Genomic DNA, 21903 nt, shown 5'->3' on the forward strand with positions numbered 1-21903 from the left:
TCGACCACCTGGGGTTTTTTAACGTGCGCCGACATCGCACTCAAAGGAAGCTTCCGTGCTAAGCTGGGCGTGATAAAGGACAAACGAGGCAAGGACCTCACTGAAGCCTCAGAGATAAAGAAAAGGTGGCAGGAATACACAGAAGAACTGTACAAGAAGGACCCGAATGTGCAAACCCAACATAAGACGGTTGTGATTACTGATCTCGAGCCGGGCATCCTGAAGAGTGAAGTTGAATGGGCCTTAGCCAGCCTTGCTAAGAACAAAGCTAGCGGAATTGATGGTATTCCAGCTGAGTTGCTTCAAAACCTCAACCACGACGCTGTTAACATTCTGCATACATTATGTCAGAACATTTGGACAACCCTGCAGTGGCCTCAGGATTGGAGGAGATCAGTTTACGTCCCCATTCCAAAAAAAGGCAGTGCCAAAGATTGTTCCAACTACCACACGATCGCGCTTATTTCGCATGCTAGCAAGGTGGTGTTGAAAATCCTCCAAGGTAGGCTGCAGCAGTATGTGGATCGGGAGCTTCCGGACGTGCAAGCTGGGTTTCGCAAGGGCAGGGGAACTAGAGACCAAATTGCCAACCTTCGCTGGATCATGGAAAAAGCAAGAGAGTTCCAGAAACTCATCTACTTCTGCTTTATTGATTATGCGAAAGCGTTTGACTGCGTAGATCACAACAGATTGTGGCAAGCTCTCCAAGAGATGGGAGTTCCAATTCACCTCATCTGTCTCCTAAGGAACCTGTATGAAGGCAAGAGGCCACAGTCAGAACTGGGCATGGTCTTACTGATTGGTTTCCGATTGAGAAAGGAGTGAGGCAAGGCTGCATACTGTCGCCCTGCCTATTTAACCTATATGCAGTGTGCATCATGAGGAAGGCCGGTCTGGACGAGTCTTCAGCTGGAGTGAATATTGCTGGAAAACGTATCAACAACCTTAGATATGCGGATGATACCACTTGAATGACAGAAAGTGAAGTGGAACTCAAGAGACTTCTGATGCGCGTACAAGAAGAGAGTGAGAAGTTTGGGCTTAAACTGAACATTCAAAAAGACAAAGATCATGGTGTCTTGCCCTATCAAGTCCTGGAGCATCAAGGGACAAGAAGTGGAAGCTGTGACAGATTTTCTCTTCTTGGGCTCCAAGATTACCCCGGAAGGAGACTGCAGCCATGAAATTAGGAAACACCTGCTTCTGGGAAAGCGAGCCATGGTTAGCCTTGACCGCCTAGTAAAGAGCAGAGACATTAGTCTGTCAACCAAGATTCGTATAACTCGAGCTATGGTATTTCCAGTTGTGATGTATGGATGCGAGAGTTGGACTGTGAAGAAGGCTGACCGCCGAAGAATTGTGGTGCTGGCGGAGACTCTTGAGAGTTCCTTGGACTGCCAGAAGATCAAATCAGTCGATATCGTCCACCATAAACCCTGACTGCACATTGGAGGGTCAAATTCTAAAGTTAAAGCTCAGATACTTTGGTCATCTGATGAGAAGAGAGGAGTCGCTGGAGAAAGATTTGATGCTGGGAAAGGTTGAGGGTCACCGGAGAAGGGGTAGGCAGCGAACGCGATGGTTAGATGGGATCCTCGAGGCGCTGCAGATGAAGTTATGTGATGTTAGGAAGATAGTGAGAGACCGGAAAACATGGCGTGTAATGGTCTATAGGGTCACGAAGAGTCGGACACTACTGAACGACTGAGCTGACATCGCACTGCACACGAGCGCTTTGCTTTTCGCCTCCATCGAAAGGCGGCCGCTGAAGCCGGGATTCGATCACTGAGCACAGTAGTCGAGCGCCGTAACCACTGCGCCAGTCCGGCGGTGCACTGTAAAAATAGTAACAGCAGAACAACGCATAATATCCCTCTGCACTGCACAGCGTCGTATTACCAACCATTGATAGGCAATTAGCGTAACAGCATCTAAATATAGGACATTCGATCCCCTGACGATGGGAAGCAGGATTTGCAGAGCCACAAGCGAAGCACGAGTGCACTAACTTTTTGGAAACACATCGTGACAATGTGTAACATAAAACCTCTGTATTTACCGTATAGATAGGATTCCCTGGGAATTTCATAGTTCCTCGAACAGTGCACCCGCGTGTATCGGTGGCAAGTGTTTGATGAGCGAAGTTATCGAATACTGACATCCGTCACGTGTCGTGTAGAACAGGTTCCCGTTACTTAAGCAATAACTGCTCACAACAAGGAGGTAAAATGTTGCACTTGTCTTTAAACATACGTTGCTCCCTCTCATTGACTGAAAATTTAGACTAGCAAGGCACCTGTACAACAAAGTAATGCATCAGGCTATTCTACTAGAATTCTTAAAAGGGTTTCGACTTGTATTTCCAGACAAGAATAATGTGGTCATCTTAATATGACTTTTTGTGTGGAATTATGACTTTTTCGTTTTGTTCTTTAAGCCAATATGTTCCCGAAACCTATTTCGCTTCAGCTGTGAGCGATTCCTGAAAGCCGCGAAAAAATGAAGTCGTTTACGGTGTCCTCCGCGGCATAGCACAGACCGTATGACTGAGGGGCGTTGCCTGGGAAGTAAACCCGACGAACTTGCAAGACACAGTTCCCGACATTTGAGATACGCGGCTCTTCGGAACAAATTCGACCCGAATTTTTAACGTGCGTCGGGGTTTAAGTGCGCCTGTTGTTATCTTGGCAGCGCCAATTAGGCACAAAGAAATGCAAGAATTAACCTAGCAACAAACAACGCACTCCTCAAGGCTTTGCTGACGCATTCAATCTGGGGAGCTGGGGAAATAGAATGGGAGGAGTCACATTGGCTGCGCGCCCGGTGCTCAACAGTGACCGCAGCGGTGGATGACCGTAGGTTTATTGTGCAAAAAAACATGGTTATCTTATATACGCCCGTTCCCTGCTCCCGCTTTTTATGTTGTTTTGCAAAGACGTTGCAGTAGGCATTTTCACACCTTTGCAAAAAGCGTTCGGCCGGATGGCGATAAACGGCATCAACGATGGTTTCAGCAGAGCTTCGAGTCTTTCCCGTTCCGAATGAAAGCGGTCTCGGAGCGTCCACAGAAAGCGCTAAGAACGGTGTGCAGATGTCGTCGGGGGATGAAAATGGGGTGCACAAAAAAAAAACCAATACGACGCTACGGGCGGCTGGTGAATAGAGCCCTACAGTCACTCAATTAATCCGTATGTCACTGACTTGACCATCGAGAAAGGAAATCCTTGAGCACTTTAAAGTTTAGAAGTGGTAAACGCTGACTGCGTCGCCCCCATCGTAGCTCTATATGTGAAATGCTGTTCTGCATTCAATTAAAATATAGTGACGCGTGATCAACTTCTATTGATTCGATTCCTATTTCCGCAGCCAAGATACGGGTGTTTGGATGCAAAAAGCTGTGTGCACAATATTCGCCGTTCCAATGAGCTTCCGAGTCCTACAGAGCACACCCCTTTGAGAGCCAGAAAAAGGGGTTATACATCGTTCGCACTTCTTTTGAACATGCTCCTATCCGCTGTCGCCGCGACAAAGTTTTACTAATTGAGTTCATCGCGCTGTAGTGGGCCCGTATCCACAGGCGCCCAGCAATTGCGGCCCCGCGTGCGACGCGATCGAACCTGACCTAACGCAGCCTGACGCCATAGCCGGCATGGAGCTCGCTCTTCGGAGGCGTGCCTTCTCCCGCGCCGCCGTTTGCCACGTGACGGTATGCGAAGCACGAATCCAGCCGAGTCTGCTGTGGCTTTGCTAGGCCACTTTAGCTCTGTCAGGAAGTGATTCTGAGCGGTGAAATTCTGCCTGAAAGCAACCGGCAGACATTTTTTAGTAGACTATAACTGCTTTTTTTTTTTTTTAATTTCAGTGGTAAATAGAAGCGCCAAGGTAAAATCGGGCAAATGCTGACCAGTTTCGGGGCAAGTCGCACACATGGGACACGCGAGGGATAAAACGACCACGCTCGTGTCCCCAACGGATGTAATTAAGGGTAGTACCTGTTCTTTTCTTATTTATGGGTGCGCAGAACACAAGCAATTCGACTTCTCCGCGGATTGCGGGGGTTGCCATTATAACCCCAAAAACATTCTAAAAACACCAATAATCACTAGATGCAGTAGTTACTGAGTCTAGCGAAGAATTCGAAGCGCTGAATATCGGTCTGGACGACTGCAGTTGTACGCGTTCGCAAACCGCCACTACACCAGCCGCGCTCCGCCTAACAGCTAGCCATGACTTGCAGACAAGATGCGTGCCAGCAGACTCATGCAAATGAAATGCGACAACGGACGAACGACAAGATGCCGACACAGGAGGACGAAAGCAACAACTAGCGCGCACGCTCGTTTCGGCTCGGCGCTCGCGGGAGCCGGCGAATACACGGGCGGCGCGCCGCGAGATAGCATGGCGAAGCGCGGCCGAGGTTGGTTTAGGATGGAAGCGCGTCGCATGATGGTAGGCAGGTAGGTGATAAAAGTGTCTACACTTACTCGCTTTTGCTTGCCGTCTTGATGTATTCCCAAATTTTCCAGTATTGATCACACTATAAATAGATTCAACCAGTGCACACAAAACGTCGCCCCTCTCCCAAAAAAGCTTCTGCACACCGCTGAATGATCTCTTGCGACTAGTCATGTGACCTTGCGGTCCCTCCGTTCCTCCCCTGCCATTTGTTGCCGCTGCGGGGCCGCCGCATGCGTCACGGCACAACGGTAGACGCTAGGACAGTACTTGTGGCGCCACCTTTTAGGGCGCTACCGAACCGCACAGTTGGAGACACGGCCGGTCTCGAGGGAGAGAGCGCTTCTCTTCTCTTACGGCTTCTCCAATGAATGGCCGGTCTCGAGGGAGAGCGCGCGCTCTCTCCCTCGAGACCGGCCGTGTCCAATGGGGTCTGTTTCCACCGCCAGCCGCGCCTCGCTGGGTTCGCCACCGCTCCACTGCTGCTAACTGCTGCTACTGCTGCTCCTCGCTACAGCCGTTCACGCGCAAGGGAAACGCGCGTTCGCTCTTAGCTTCGCCCGCGTCATTTGCAACCGACAGGTCCTGACATTTCGCCCCTTACGGTTTATACAAAGACCGTAATCAGCATCGAACATTTATCGTGTACGAGGAATAAAATAGTCAACAATCCGCTCACGCGCGCGCTCCTTCGTCAGTGCGGCCGTGCACGGTCGAATGAAGCTTCGGGTACACTTCAACATTTTTTACTCCTAAGTTTTGTACAAAAATAAATTTGCCAGGCTGTGCAATGTGCCTTTGAATGTTTTAAGCAGGTGTAGCGCGACCTGACGTGAGTGCATGGTAGACTGTTGGGTGGAGATTCTGTCAACCGCTACCGTTTTCGTTTAGATCAGAAGAGGTACCGGCAAAAATTCATGGCGCGTCTCAGATTCAGAGTAAAGAACAAAAATTTATTCATATAGTAAAAATTTCACTTGTCTAGTGGAGTGGGCTGTTCTAGCTTCGTTCAAAACATATCAGTCGATGAAAGACCGAAGATGTATATGTAGTCTCGCGACTACTTTTAATCAAGGAAATGGGTATAAACAGTTAAGCAGAATCGAAAAGAGCGGTAAACAATAAAAAGTTGTCCTTCAAAGTTACAGATTGCACTATATGTTCATCAATCCATCAAAATGCGACCTGCGTCTAGAAAATTCAGTCTCAAAATCTTCCTGCACGGCTTGTGCACATAAGGAGTTGGCCTCTCGGTCTTCTCTGTCACTTTCCTGGTATATTTAATTGAGAATTCTGAGAAATGTTTCAAATATCAGCACGGCAGCTTTTTCGAAAAAAAAAAGAAAGAAAAGAAGCTTGTCCAATAGGGCAACAAGCTCTGGTTTCGGATAATGCAGTCCACTAGAATATTGTCCTCGTAGAAGAGCGTACTACATGGGGCTGCTTCTTTCGCTAGTTTCAAGAAGCATAGCGCAAGCGTCACACCCGAAGTTAACTAAACGATATATCCAGCGGCGTAAGGTAAACCGGAATATGTGACAGTGGGAAATGGGATGGTAGGAGATGCCATCACTTCCTTCAGTGCCTTGATTTTGCTCTCAGATGAAACGTCCGTCCTGGCAATGTAGCCATGTGCCGCTAGCTGTTACGGCCCTCGCATCTAGCATATATCATTCCCTTCCGCACATTAACCTTACTCTCCCGAAGACAGCCTCAATGGGTCGCTATATAGGGCTTGAAATTAGTCTTCAGTGAGAGTGTCCTTCTTCAACACTTTAGAAGTTTCTTGCATACTTTCAATATAGCAGGTGAACTCATTTGTAAGTCACTGCATCGAGTATCACCTTCATCATTTATTGGCCTCTTTTTACCACTTCGAGTACAAGTGGTGTCATGAATATCAAACCATTTTTATTGCTTTCATAACAAGCTTAATATCATGTAAAAATTTCAATAAAACAATCTTTATATGCAAAATTAAAATAATGTTTATAATACTACACATTGGCTAATATATGAATTGTAATAATATTTAAAACTCAACCCTACAACGTTTACTTTGACTGTTATACTAATACTTTATATTATCCAAGCATTTTGCAATTTACATTACATTTTTTATGAAATTATTTTCATCTTCGGTGTTACATGATTGGTTTCGCATCTAGCGCTAAAGACGGTTTTGCTGTAGCAGACGAGTTGCTGTCATGTTAGCCTTGAAGAAGCTTTGATGTGATCACTTCTCATTCAGTTTTTTTTTTTTTTGTTCCTATTTTTGTACAGGCTTGGAAAAAATTCGGATTAAAATGGACAAAAGTAGCTACCATGCCGCAATGTATGCCATGCTTGTCGAACGTTTGCTGAACGACAGTGTTTTTTATATCCGTTCACGTGTGTAGTACGTTGACGACATGCCGCTGCAGCATCTACCTTCTGTGTTCTTTAATTTCGAGGCTTCACTCACCACGAAACTCGCGAGCGACAGCGCGAAACCAGGCAAATGCCACCCGCTGCCGCTGAAGCAGACGCGGAGCGAACAGTGAGCAGGTCGCGCCCCTTGCGGCGGCGGAGAGTGCAACTCAAGGAGAAAAGTTCCCATTGTTCCCGCGGCGATTGAGAAGGCCGTAAGAAAGAGCGCGCGCTCTCCCCCGAAACCGGCCGTGTTGGAGATGATTGAAAGAGGCCATGAAAGAGACCCTTGTCTTCAAACGGAGTTATGAGGTTTCTGATGCAGGCTATTGAAATGTCGCAGTTCATTAGTACAGTTAGACATAAGGTTGTATTAATGTATTAGAAATCGAGGGCATAAATTCAACACAACAGGTGCAAGAAACTATCTGCTTAATTATTCATAGATAGCCAATTCGAAAGAATGAATTTGCCCTTGCAATATCTAATATACAACTGGAACGAAGTAATGCTTCAACTTGCATACTGTGAGGCATTAGGGCAGACCATAAGCACATCAACTTGAGTTCCTAGACCACTACACAAAATTTTCTATGCATGAAGCTTGTGCTGGAACGTATGAAGCAAGGGTTATAAGATAATATAGATAATTTCTTGCTCAGAGAAAAATGCTGAACTGAAATGACACACAAGCAAGGAAACTGCAAATACATGATGCAATGTATTACTCAAGACATCACATCTCACAGGAATGAACAGCTAAAACAAAAAGGATTTCATACCACGTAGCCACAGCATTTAAAGTATACTTCAAAGCCCTGTAGGTAGTTTTAGTCCATGGAATTAACAAGCGAAGTAACTTCTTCCACTTTAGTTACAAGACTGTCTATGGCGGGGGTCAGTTCTTCAAGGATCTGATGCGTGTAGTTCACTTTGTAGTTCTGGACAATTGACAATGCTCCATTCACAGTGATTCTGGCTGATGACAGCAGTTGCCGCTTGCGAACTGGATCCCTCAAACTTTTTGTAGCAGACATGTAGATGTCCAAGAGATTCCTTGAACGTACCAGGTGTTCCTTGCAGGTTATTACATCCTTTTCCCAGCCTTGCTTCTGATTATGACAACGAAATGATCTTTGAAAGAACTGCAACATTCGCTCTATATCTTCAACCGTTGTGCTTGGATCTTCACTCGAAAGCTGGTACAGGGACCCATATGAATACCAGATGTCGGCATCATTAGTGACGCCAGATGTCACCCTGCCAAACAGTTCGAGCAACTTGGGCTTCAAGTAACTTCCTGGCTGGCCATGGATGTCAGGAATCCCTTCTGCTACCACCCTCACCAAAAGTTTTGCTATCTTGCCATCGGAGTGCTTGCCTTTGATGTCAATCAGCCTGTGCCAAGAATTGATGCACTCGTCAAAAGCTCCAACATCCATGCACACCAAAAGGTAGTTTTCCCAGACTCTCCAGTTGTCGTAACTGCATTTCAAAGCTTCCTGGAGGACCCTCCATGCCTTAGGTTTGTCTCCCATGTGAATATAAGCACTGGCCATGTTGTTCCATGCTTCTAGGCTTTCAGGGTCTAATGCTACAACACGCTTGTATGCCTTTACGGAAAGAGCATAACTTTCAACCTGCATTGCTGAGTAACCCAGGGCAAACCAAACATTCAGCTGAACTCCATTCAATTCTGCTGACTTCTCCAAAAATGGAATAGCTTTATGGAACTCTTTCTTGTTATAATAAAACAAGCCAAGTGAGCGCTGAGCCCTCGCACTACTGTGACCAGATAGCTCCCACGCCTTCGTGTAGTGCTCAGGGTTCTGTGTTGCATCTCCTAATAAGCAGTAAAGATGAGCTGTTTCTTCTTTCTCAAGCAGCTTCCTTACAATCTGTTCTGCTCTGTCACGATGCCCAATCTTGGTGTAGCAGCTGATAACATCCTCCCAGAGTTCATATTTGACAAAAACATCCAGTGCACTCTTCGTTGCACCCAGTGCAAAGAACAGGTTCCCCAGCTGTTTTTCAACTTCCCAGATTGATGGCTTGGCAGCACTGAAGTACAGCACTTGCCTAATGGCAACACTGGGCTCAGGAGATTTAACAGCATCAACAAGACACTGCAGCTGAGTCATCGATCGCTCAACTCGCCGAGTACTTTTGCATTCTAATCGGCACCGTTGAAACAGTGCACTGAACTGGACTGACCAGGCACTGGGCACCGAAAGTACTTGCTCAAGGTATGCCATAATTTCTTCATCCCTCAGAGCATCCGGTGCGCTAATGCTCTTGCTCAAAATGCACGCTGATAGAAGCAGGCAGCTTTCCTCAGGAGCGAGGAAAACTTCAGTGGGTGCATCTGCACTAAACTTTATCTCATTCATGACAGTATCGTCTTTAAGCGCCACATTTCTAGGGAAATGGTTTGGCTCTGTTAGCAACGAAGTGCTAACGCCGTCACGCCCACTTTTATGGCGCACCTCTAACAGCAACTGCGGAAGGTCAAATTCCTGGTGGTATGTCCTCTTACCAAGTGCACCTGTCAGTCGAAACTCGAGATTTGATATGTTTTTCGCCTTCTCCAGGTAAGAACGGCTATTCTTGACTTCACAGTAGTGTACGTAAGATACAGCTGCTTCTATATAGAACATCATCGCCAGCTTTCTCTTTTCATCTACACTGACATCTGAAGGTAGTTGGCATTCGACGTCGGCGATGCGCTGGCAGATCTCATTGTACAGTTCATAAGAGCGGTCTAGCATTACCAGCTGATGAATGTAAGTGCACCTCCATGACCACCAGTCAGCTGTCCAGCAGCTCTGCAATGCTTCTCTGCACTGCACAAGTATCGCCTTGGCGATAACAAGCATTGCGGGTTGCTCGATCAAGTGGTACGAAGGTTCCCCGCTCATTTCGAGCGCTTTGAGGCATGCGCGTCGACATTCTTCAGACTCTGAATTGGGAAAAATGTCGTTGGCAACGTTTACCGCTGGCCCTGTCCAGTTGCACTGTATGAACAGCTTCAAGGCTGACACACCGATCAGAAGGACTGTCAGATGATGACTCAGGCCCCCGCCGTCGGCGTATTGTTTGCACTTCTCAATTACGTCGTTGAAACAGCTAGCATAAGATGATGCACTTATCAGACTCTTAGTTCGATCGTCTGAAAAGACACTTACATAGTCACCCCGCACAACGCAGCCCCCTAGAAATCGCAAGAAACTGAAGTCATCCCCCTCAGCGGGGGCATCGCGCACATCTTGGAGCTCGTCGGCGAAGCCTCGGCCAAGAACCACTGTCCACTCGATTTTCTTGAAAATTTGCAAGGCATAATCAGCTCCCGACATAGTTATCAAGGAAATGTGATCGAATACGGTCTATCTATGCACAGCTTGTGTCAAGCACACGCGCAGCACAACGACCACATGGATCAATACATCACCTGGATCTGGATGCGGACGGAGCCGGTCGGGTATCGGCTTTCATTTGGTTGCAAGGTCACAAATATGTCACCAAATTTTTATTTTGAGTAGATATGTAATCATTTATTTTTATGCGAATGGACAACGTCAAAATTTTTAAGCTACTAGGTTAATAAAAATAAACTGTTCTTAGATTGCAAAGTCTAAAGGTTTAACTAAAATTTGACCTTATATATATTATTAGTGAATTAATTAATTTTACGCAGTTTTACATAAACGAACCTTTATTATATTACTTTTGTATCACAAATCACTTTGCGAATCAGCGGCATTTTGATGGCATCTGCATACACTGGCACTGCCTTGCGGTGATGGAAACTTGCAGGAGCCCTGTTGAAAATTTAGCCTGAAAGCAGCGTTACAGCGAGCAAGTTGCAGCGCGAGAACTTCCGCGAAAGTATCAGTTTTTGGCGTGCCCTGTTATTCTGATATTTGTATTAATCGAGGCAGCAATACACAACACTGTCACGAACTACAAGCTGGAGCCACATGAGCGGAGCAACAGATGTCATCCACCTCCATAGTCATCCACGTGCATCATACAACGTTGACAACGTGAACCTAGCCAGCGCGCGCCTTCTATATCCTAGCCCATTACAGCTATGGCTTGTGTCAGCGGCGGAATCGAGAAGGAAATTGGTCTCACCTCCAAGAAAATGAAGCGTATGGAGTCTAAGAAAAGGAAGATCGAAGCATTCTTGCAGTTATGCGAAGACAAGTCGATACCCGGCGACTCGGATCCGTCCGCAGCAACGAAAAGGAACCGTCCATGCATAGAGGACACTGACATGCGCGAAAATCCGCTCGTTTCGAAGACGGCTCCTGCCTCATTAGGGGCAGCCAAGACAATTCGTGAGGAATTGGTGAAGCTACGGACCAGGAGACGGCCTCTTACCGATGCTTGGAAGGAGATACCCAAGTTCTTCATGACCAGCGATGGCTACAAAGCTGCTTGGTTGTGGCCAGACATCGGCGGTGGCGTTGGCGACACCGATGCCGATGGAGTTGAGGTAGAAAAGACCGCTATATATATGCAGGACATTCAAGCTTTGCTGCTTGTCTCCCTGATGGGACAAGAGACCCCGATCTTGACTCGTTGGTGTCGATACTTACGATACGCCAAGACCAGCCACATCGTCGTCGTCGTAGTGAGCGGCCTGTCGGCAGACAGCCTTGCTGAAAATGCTGAACACTTTCCGGAGCTTTACAACATCTTCCCCTATGGTGGCGTACGCGTCGTTCCGTCCGCCAAGTACGGTGCCACAACGGAGTCCGAGCTCACGCAGGTGCCGATCAGCTTCAGGAGTGGGCAAAAAATGCGATGCATATTCGGCTCTCTGGAGGCCGCTGAAGCCAAGGGTGCAGTGTTCAGATGCTACGGCGCATTCGTGCCTGTGGTCAAGCCCAGCGACGGGGATACCGGCGGCAGTGCTGAAAAATCAGCGGCTTCGTCCGAGCCGAGTTCTCTCAAGCACGGGGATATCGCTGCTGCCGAACCTTCAGCAGCGGTTGAATTGAAGACGAATAAGGAAGGCAAAGACACAAAGACATTGGTGCCTAATATCAATGAGCCTCCCAAACCTCCAGCTGTACCAGATGCGCTTGCAAACTGGCGAAGTGACACCGGTTGTGGTGATGTGGTGCCACGTACTATGTTTTTGCTAAGTCCAGTGCAGATGTTGATGGAGGGCTATCCTTTGGTCAGAGCAAACAACACGCAGCATTATATATACACAAAAGAACATTACCTGCCAGTCCATGATGGGTAAGTTTGGTGTGCACTGTGCTGGTTTGCGCATCAAGCCGTTAATGGAGGAACTGGAATAATTGGTAGAAATCATTGGTTTTGAGAGAAAAGTTGCTGCACTTATTTCCTTAGGAAGCAAAAAGCATGATTTGTCATGAGGAACTGGTGACCTTATGCTGCTGTACAGGATCGGCCACCCTTAGAATGTCGCTCCATGCAGTTGGCGCTCCCGGGTGCACCTCTGGTGGGCGCCATAGAAACTTGCACTGGACCAGTAAAAGTTGTCGGTGGGGCTTTGCGTGGCATCTGCTACAGTGCGCACTGTATTGCAGTGAGTGGACGTCAATTCCAAGGCTTTCGGGTGAAAGCTATAAGAGTAATCTTTCTGCGGTGCACCATGACATTGCCACTTCGCGAGCGATCGCAGAATTCCCACGACAAAGTTTACCTATAGACGTAAGTGGTCAGATCGCCCTGCTGTCTGCCACCGAATGCAGCTGCTTTCGCGAGTCATTCGACGATTAGGAATACAAAAACGTGTTATTACAGCTGCGACCCAAAATGTGATTCTTCCCTGTCTGTATGGAGAGCACAGGTGTGTCTGGTCACTTCAATGTTTTCTGATCTTGTGCTAAACTAAACCTTTACATCTATAGGTAAATTGCGTCCTGGAAATTTCGCATTAATAAAATTGCAATGTCACGATACACCGGAGAAAAAGATTACACTTTTAGGGCTCATCCGAAAGCCTTGAACTTGAAGTCCACTTGACTGCAATCCAGAACACGCTGTAGCAGACGACGCGCGAAGCTCCGCCTACGGCTCTCACTGCTCCTGCGTAATAGTTCTTGAGGCGCCCACCGGAGGCACACTGCGGAGTGGTGAGAATGGAGCGCCATACTAACAGTGGACGACCCTGTACATTTGTTTTATTATTTTATTTATTTGATACATTTAATTTTGACACGCACACCATAAATCAAAAGTTACCATAGACCCGTTAACTTGCACAGTCTATAGCACAGATAACATATGGTATGGGATGAAATCCTAGCCTTGGCGTTCCTGAAAGCAAGGCACTTGTTTACTGTGCAGCGTCAGTGCACATTAAATACCCCAGGTGGTATAAATTCTGGAGCCTTCCGCTGCGGTGTTCCTCATAGCCTTGTTTGGTTTAGTTTACAGGGTTTTATGCGTTGCGACATTAAACCCTATAAACCAGACAACACCAAAATCGATTGCGAGCCTGTGATGAAACAGGACTATTACCACTCAGTGTTGTTTGCTGTGCTTGCACCTTGACCACATTGAATGTGCGTGAGACGAGTCTAGTGTTGCCCATCCACATTGAAAAAACACAGATAACAGACAGCACCAAAAATTACTATATTGAGTGCATATATCAAATTGTTTTGAAAGTAGCGAAAAAGCTATATCAGTGCTTAATCATTGACAGTTTAGCTTACTGGAGCACTTGCTGCCTACTTTTGTTTGTGAAATTGATCGAGATTGCTTGAGAAAGGGGCATTTACACAAGTGAGGTTATATGTACTGCAAAAGAACATGCCAATCTTCTATGACACTGGCCTACCTTAGAAGACACTATGGAGGAGAATTCTTCAGTTAAGTGGGGACATCAGTGAATTCTTGAGCATTCAGGAAATGGAAATTGTTAGTGTATTAGCTTAATGAAGTGTACAAACTGAGGGTAATGCACAACTATGCATGAATATCAGGTCATGGTGATAGGACTTTAGTGAGGCTTTGTAAAGAAAGTAAACTGTGCACTATGTAGGGATCAGTGATTTAGCTTGTAAACGGGAGAGAAACTAGACTGGTTGCTTAGTTTCTTGGCTTCTAAACTATGACTCACTGGGAACAAGAGGGAGAACTGCTAGTCAAATTCGCAGAAATGAGCGATCTCAGACTTGCAGATTTGCAAAAGGTGCACAAAGTGCAAGTGCATCAGAACATATAGACTGAAATCGAACCGAATTCACAGTGTGTACTGATTTTGGTGTGTTTCAGAATGTAAAGGCATTAAGGAGGGTAGAGAGAGAGAAAAACGAAAGAACAGAGAGATTAATTAGCCAAAGCCTAGCTTCTTGCCCTGCATGGGGGAATGAGGGCAAAAAGAGAAAATGGAGCAATAGTAGATCAGGTCTACACGCCTACTTAGGCCAGTAATGTGACGGCAAAAAAGCAGGTTGCACACTGTCCGACATGTTACACGGAAGAACGGCCAATTTTGTGCTGGTAGACGTGTGTGAAATGAGTTGGGGATACTGGACACCCATTGCAGTCTTGAAGAGCTGAACCCAGGGGAGTCCAGCACCAGTAGGACACTTGAAGCGGGACTGGATGGCAGGGCTTGTAACTGAGGGTGAATGCACTGATCAGCATCCTCAAGGTCACGAGGCTTGGCATTATTGATCGAGGAGACCATCTGTAACAACCTAAAAGCATAATGATGAGCTCCCGAGATTCGCAAGCCTAAGCTGTGGAACTTCAGGAGTATGTAGTGGTAGAAGTGCTGGCAAAGCATCAGTACATGATTAAGTCTGACAGTCCTTGTGCGGAAAGTGAGGATTGCGACTGCCATTGGCAGCGAACTAGATTCTGACGAAGTCCGGGCTTTCACCTAAAAAGTGCTATTATAGTTGAAATGAAAGGGCGCATGCGAAGATAACTGTGCCTGGAATGGAAAAAAAAAAATGCCAGCAACTGCAGGACGTCGATACAGTTTTGGCTGTCCATTCACGATCAGGCACTCAACTGGTTGCCAGACTGTGCTTCAAATTCTGTTAAAGACCGCTATATGAGATGAGGGGCGACTTTAGCTTGCTTTCTTTAAGGAAAAATCTCGCCTATATTCCGATTTATATGGTAGATTGGAAGGCGCATACCTGCGAAGTCACTGCAGTGAGGTTCACCAACTGCTAGCCCATCACGTGAAGCCATCACAGGGCTTCTGGAAACCAGCAAGTAGAAAGCTAAGCATAGGCAAAACCCAGTCACAGTTAAGGTAGCAAAAAAGTTCAGTGCTAAATTGTACAGGATAACTGCCTACAAATGGGCATCAAAGAGTATAAAAAAAAAAATAAGTGGTTCAGTAGAAGCATGACAAGTCATGCAGGCAATTTGTAACCAATGAGCCATGGAATTACCCATGAAAATATCCAAAAATATCTACTCTGGTTGCATGGGCCACGACCCTTTATAAAGAGTACAGTAAAACAGAGTTTAGCTAGATTGTACATTCTGAAGGGTAATAGCAGCGCTGAAACAAGGTGCAAAGGAAGAATACGGGCCTGACTATCAACTGAAGCTTTATTAGAAAGAAACACAAAATATGCTCTTTTTTCACAACCAGAAGCATGTGGGCTCCGAACACCGAAAGATGTACTTATACCTCAGTGTTTTGAACCACGATACATTAGTTGGCAGTTGTAAACAAGTACAAAGGGGGTGCTTACACATGAAGCATGGTTTTAGCAAATACGAAGCACTCACTAATTTCCCGCGTTAATTTATCTTTGTATATTTATAACACCCTGGTTTCATTAAAGGGGGCAGGAAGTGTGTGCCATAGAAGGTTGTTATGGAAAGATGCACACTGTTGTTACTGCCTGTCAGCAAAAAGTATTTAGAGCATTATAGTTGGAAGGTTTTGGTATAAAAGTTAGTAAGAATTACCTTAGAAATTTGAGTCACTGGTATGTCCTGCTGTTTAACTGAGGGATTAAGTTACAGGTAAAGATTGAAGGCAGGCATAGTGCAATGAGGCTCAAGGGCACCAGCTTTCAAGCTTGTGTTGTCAACTTTTCTCTTTTGTAGTTGTCTGTGCGTGCTCATACCTGGATCTGCAGTGCGATACAGTGGTAGGCTTGCCGAGATGGAGAAACCTAGACCAACAATCTTGCAGTTTATTGTAGGTAATGAGATGCTTAAAGTAGTGAAAGATTAAGTGTAAGTAAGTATCGTGGACTTAGACTATGAAATATAAAACAGCAGAATAGCAATAGGCTGGTATGCATTTTCATCAAAAGCAGCAGAGGGTCAGGTACAGAGGTGAGGTTCAGAAACTGGTGCCGGTTGTTAGCACAAAATGGACCTACCGGCAGTGGAATTTTTTTAGTCAGGTATGACTAAAAAAAAGAGTGCTAGCTTAACAGTGCCTGGTGTGACTGGTGAAAGTGGGTTCATCACAGCTTAATCACATTAATCACGTCTTCTCAAAAATTGGTTTATGTCATTTGCTGAAGGGACCCTTTTGGAGTGGTGTCCTTTCATTTTTGCATGAAAGCTGCCCCATATTCCGCTCTAGTGAAAAGAAATCACTGATTTGCAGTGGACATATTGGCTTACAGATTGCTGATGATGCTGTGCACGCTTAATGATCGCAACCAATAACTGCGATATTTTTCTCTTTTTGCAGGTCTCGCTTGTATGCAATCGACTGTGAGATGTGCCTCACAACAGCCAGGTTAAATGAACTCACTCGAGTAACGATGGTTGATGAAGATGAAAAAGTGCTGCTTGATGAATTGGTCAAACCGCGGAACCGTATAATCAACTACTTGACACAGTTCAGTGGCATCACAAAAGAGATGCTGGACCCCGTGCGGACACGAATAGAAGATGTCCAGAAAGCGATATCTGATCTCCTGCCTGCTGATGCCATTCTTGTGGGGCAATCTCTCAACTGCGACCTCCATGCTTTAAACTTGATACATCCCTACGTAATTGACACCAGTGTCATCTTTAACATTTCAGGAGACCGGCGCATCAAGACAAAGCTTAAAGTACTTACAAGCACTTTCCTTGGTGAAGAAATTCAGACTGGTAATGATGGCCACTGTTCAGCAGAGGATGCCACGGCAAGTCTTCGCCTTCTCAAGCATAGGCTGAAACAGGGCCTTTTCTTTGGTGATGCTGTTCTTCGTGGGATGCAAGAGGAGCTCATGGAAAAGGCATACAATGAATATGACCATACCAAGCCCTTAGAAGTTTACATTTATGATGAGAAAGATCTCTCAACCAGCATGGCTCTGCCCAAACAGCCCTCAGACAAGAAGCTGAAATCAGTTTACTCCAAAACTCGTGAAAAGCTTAAAACAGAGTTTCGGGGTGCTGTAAGCAACCTGTTCTACTACCTGAAGAAGAGAAAAAATAAAACATCATCACACCTGGTCGGCACTAAGGAAGTGCTTGGCAGATTTCCAAAGTTTGTGCTTCAAGCCACACCACACACAGAGGTGAGCACAAACGCTGAGGCTGCGCAGCATGTGATGTCTGTGATGGAGACAAACCTGGTGGTCATGGCTGGGCTTGAATCACGTGACAGCAGTGGACTGCTCACTAAGGAAAAGGCCGCAGAAGTTGACAAGCTTCTCGGCAAAATTTATTACAATTGCAAGAAGGCATCCTTGTTTGTTGTCCTGTTGGAAGGATCAGTTGATGGAGACACACAAATAGCTCAGCATGGAGTATGCTTTGTGAAAGTTAAGCAAGCTGAAAAAAGACCTCCGAGAAAGAAACGTGATGTAAACCACCAATAAAAGCTTCAAGGTTATCTAATATCTTATACACGTTGTGATGTCTTTGGTAAAATCAAGTAGCACAGATACTTTTCCTCTGTAAACAGATGTTTGTGATCAGATTTCACATGGAGTTGGCATCTTGAGGTCTTGTCCAGCCCTCACCTGATAGCATTATTTGTTTAGTTTGCCTGAGTGCACAAAATGCAACATCTTCCGGTAAGGCATAAGTGGAAACAAGTTTCAGTATGCAGGTAATGTTATTCCATCTCTCAGCTAAGCGTTGAAGCACACTACAGGCCGAGTGTTGGTTAGAGGTGCAAATATCTTCCGATTGATGGAACCTCTGCCTTCTTTATCTGTGTTCCAGCATAGAGCTTTGGTTCTCTGCAGATATCAGTATAATTATGAACCTGGTAAATGGCTTCACAAGGTGCAGAGATTTTAACAAAATCAAGCCATATGACACTAGCTCCAACTATGTGCAAAATTTGAGTATGCCTATGCCCACAGTAATGCAGTCTTTTGCTGAATTTTCACTATGAAAACAAACACATTGCGCAGATCAAGCAGGTATGATAGTGCTATTAAAATAGAGCCCTGGCTGATGAGAAGCATCACACCGTGCTGGCTTACTTTGTTTTTTCCTTTTATGAAAGATTGCAACAGCACATGCTATGTGCTAAAGATTTAAGCGTATCCATTTCTTCTCAGACTTGAAGATGCAAGTGCTTTTATGCCATTGCTTTATTCTTTTTCATTTCTTTCCTGACACAGCTTTATTGTGCAGCTGCTGATGCACCATCTGTGCAGAAAGTAAAGTTGTAATATCAGCAGCATTTTCATGTCACTACTGTTGTCCTCTTTCACCATGCATTGTGATAACTGTTTCATTACTAGTACTATGTCACACAACAGACTTATGGGTATAAGAAGGGTACTTTGCTACAGGAGAGTACGGAATGTAGGCACCTAGAGAGAGTCCATGCCTCCCCTTCGATAATAGGAAAAAAAAAAAAGCTTTGCCAGCAGTGACTCGTTTCAGCATGCGAGAGAAACTGCTTGATGGTAGACTTAGGACTACTGCTTCCAGTTATTGCAGTAAATATTGATTCCCTGCCTTTTTCTGGCTAGGACATTCATGCAGGAGCAGAAGACGTATTTATATAAAAAAAGTGGATTTTCAAACATTCCCTTCAGTCAATTTAAACTCTCGGCATCCTCACCGACGAGGGCAGGATGCCACCAATTTGAAGTGAATGACCATATCGCATAGCCTCTGGGATCTGCGCCCTGAGGTGCGCACATTTATTTTACTTGCAGAATCAGCGGTGACGGTAAAGTGTGTATTTCATTTCCTGCTATTTTCTTGGTAACAAAACATTTTTGCAAAAGGAAACTGCTCATGATTAGGAAGGAATGTGCTGTTGATACAATACAACTTTTATTTGTACTCAGTGTCATAAGGAAAGGGTACAGCTTAATTACTCCATGGCAGTACTCATATCTCCGCTAATATGGAGTCTAATACCTTGAAGGAGAGCACGGAAAGTTGAGGTCCAAAGGTTTTAAGGTACGAATGGCATCTATGCCTGCTTTCGTTTTATTGCGAAAGCAATACTGCTCGCAGTTTGAGCCTTCAGCATGGAACAGCGGTGACCTCCATTGACCTTTAGATGACCCCCGTAGACGACCCCAAGCTGGCAGGAGCTGCCAACCTGGGTATCTCGTTTCACATGGGACGATTATGTCAGAATCAGCCTGCTAGGACCCTGGCATTCACGTTACCCCTATAGGCCACTAAGGCACGTTCATGTGGGTTGGTTAAAGCGGGGCTTTATATCTGGGCTGGGGAAGAAGAAAAAGAGAACGCTCGGTCACCCGCAGCTAATGCTTTCGCACAATATTTGGTTCAGCAGCGCTGAACCCTTGTAATTTTTTGAGCAACATTCATTACATAACAATATTCTTTATCACCTGCCTTGTTTAAATGTTGCTGCTATTAATTTGATATTGATGCATTAACTTGAACTACAAAAGTCAAGATGAGCTGTCAACTCATGTTTTCGTCTGACAAGTGCAGTGCTTGAAAGAAAGGTGAATATTCAAAATATTTTAAAAGTGCCATATGGATAAGATGCTCATATTTTAAAAAATATTTTGTGTTAAAATTAGATCCGAAGTCCATTATGGAGTCTACTCTCCTTCATTTTTTCCCTCGCCACACGGTTCAGCTATTGACTGACCATGAAGAGTAACTGCAGTTTTCATTTCCTCGTAACTAGGTCATGTACTTTCCGGTTTTAAGCGAAAAAGACCAATAACCATTTGCATGTAAAATAATATAAAATTGGATAAAGCCGTAATACTCTATTTGGTATGTTCATGCTAACCCATTCTTAATGAAAAGGTTCCCTCTACTGCAGAGTACAAGAACGGACCAGCAGGCACTCAAAAATGAAGTTCAAGGGGGAGACTCCCTAAACTCTGCAGTGGCAAAACGCACCCGCTAGCATCTTCAGTTGCTGTAGCAATGGACCATTTGTGGAAATCCATAAGTGAGCTTCTCCCCAAGGCCTGTTTTTAACCAAAAGAACTCATTCCTAAACGCCACTCCCACATTCTTAGTGAAAGTAGTAGTAGGAGACTTGCTTTTGTCCCCATCCCATTAGGGTGGATTGTTCCCTGTTTGGCTTAGGGGTACCAAAGGATGATGGGGGAAGTAAGGTTTGCTGAGTGTAAAATTTAAGAAAGTTCTGTGTGATGTAGGGTACCACATCATGGGTACAAAGGCCCATTTCCTGCCTAGCATCTGCTGGGAGGGATCTTGAAGTCAACTGGCGACATTTCTGAGTTCACTCAGAATGGGAGCTTACCTGTTTGCTTTTCTTTTTTATCTGTAATTTCGTATGCTTTGAGAATTTTTCACTAATAATAGCTGCGTTTTACAGTTTGCACCATGCAGCTAGCTGAAAAACACTGATTCCGAGAAAGTATATAAAGGCCAAAAACCTGTGCCGAATTTTCGAAAAATAAACGCCAGAAAGTGCACGGCCTACTCGGAACCAATTGGAATCAATTAGCATGTTTAGGGATACATTGTTCAGGTGTGCTCAGCACCAACAGAGTGGCCAACTTTATCTTCAGGTGCAGTGTATCATAGGAGCATGCTGGTAGGGTTAGCAGTTCAGCTGGCACACTGCACATAGTTACAAGGAGGTGTAAGTTATCGGTCATTTGTATGCCTCCCAACAATTCACTATGAAATTATTGTGCACATTTTTCATGTTATTGACTAAGCACATGGCCACAGAAATGGCGTGCCATTGGTGGCCAGCGCATTTGCTAAAGAGGAAAGCAGAATGTACATTGTAAATGTCGTTTGAAGGGGAGGAGGAGGAGGAGGAAAAAACTTTATTAAACGAGCGAGTTTGGACCCTTCAAGGGCCCAGGGCCACCGCATGGCCCTCACATTACGTGCATGTGTCCAGGTCACGTAGGGCCATGGCACTGGCACCCCGGTCCACACAGCGAAGTTGTATGTCCAGGTCCTGTGACGTAAGGAGGGCCTCGCATTCCTCCCATGATCCGATGGCGGGCTGTCCCTGTGGGGGAGGATCGGCAGGGCAGCCGAAAAGAATGTGGTCCAAGGTGGCGTGCAACTCTCCACAGAGAGTGCACTCAGGGGAAACGGGTCGGTAGTAGGATAGGCGTTGAGGGGTGAGAAGCGTTCGGGTTTGAAGACGCCTCCAGAGGATTTGTTGGGAGTGCGACAGCTGGGAGTGGGGTAGAGTCGACGGGCAAGGCGTGCTTGCTGTGTGAGCTCAGAAAATGTATGTGCCCGCTCCCTCGAGAAATCCCGGCATGGGTCGCCATTTGCCCGGCTAATAAGTCCTCGGGCTATGTTATCGGCGGCCTCATTTCCGGGATTGCCAGAGGGGAGGTTGTCAAAGACAATTGTGTTGTTTGTCTGGTCCAACATCAGCTAAGGGAATTCACATTCTCCAGGGGCATTGAAGTGCGAGAGGAGGAAGAAAGGCAGGGAAGTTAACCGGTAAAAGAAGCCTGTTTGCTACCCTGCACTGGGGGAAGGGGCTGAGTGGATATAAAAGTGGTGGGTAAGAGAGGAATGGGTGCAGTCCGTATAGTCACCAAACCTATATCTCGTCATGTAACAGCAAAATCACAGCCTATCAATCGGACCCATAGTTTTCATGAAGCGGAGCAGTACCTGGGAGGCCTTCGATCGCCGCGGCCAGTGACC

The 21903-nt window shown here is 45.7% G+C and overlaps 3 protein-coding genes across 17 annotated transcripts in view; 1 reads left to right on the forward strand and 2 right to left on the reverse strand.

Annotated features, from left to right (window-relative positions):
- PMCA (plasma membrane calcium-transporting ATPase 3) overlaps positions 1–4644 on the reverse strand; it is a 489190-nt gene extending 484546 nt beyond the window's left edge. For 8 of the 15 annotated variants that reach the window (XM_084603051.1, XM_084603080.1, XM_084603668.1 and 5 more), the window contains exon 1: positions 4485–4644. The gene's annotated coding sequence lies outside the window, so the exon portion shown is untranslated. The remainder of the gene's footprint in view (positions 1–4484) is intronic. The other 7 variants (XM_084603899.1, XM_084603850.1, XM_084603721.1 and 4 more) reach the window with 2 other exon arrangements.
- Positions 4645–6763: 2119 nt separating this feature from the next.
- Positions 6764–10247, reverse strand: LOC146207152 (tetratricopeptide repeat protein 27). The gene has a single exon (XM_084604059.1). It carries the CDS (start codon positions 10215–10217, stop codon positions 7695–7697), a length of 2523 nt encoding a protein of 840 aa, XP_084460185.1. The 5' UTR covers positions 10218–10247; the 3' UTR covers positions 6764–7694.
- Positions 10248–10639: 392 nt separating this feature from the next.
- Rexo5 (RNA exonuclease 5) lies at positions 10640–17688 on the forward strand. Its single transcript, XM_084604173.1, has 2 exons — positions 10640–12117; positions 16538–17688. Exons 1-2 carry the CDS (start codon positions 10955–10957, stop codon positions 17658–17660), a joined length of 2286 nt encoding a protein of 761 aa, XP_084460299.1. The 5' UTR covers positions 10640–10954; the 3' UTR covers positions 17661–17688.
- Positions 17689–21903: the final 4215 nt, after the last annotated feature.

The sequence above is a fragment of the Amblyomma maculatum genome, chromosome 1 (genome assembly GCF_055883805.1).
Source record: "Amblyomma maculatum isolate TAMU_Amacu chromosome 1, ASM5588380v1, whole genome shotgun sequence".
Lineage (NCBI taxonomy): Eukaryota > Metazoa > Arthropoda > Arachnida > Ixodida > Ixodidae > Amblyomma > Amblyomma maculatum.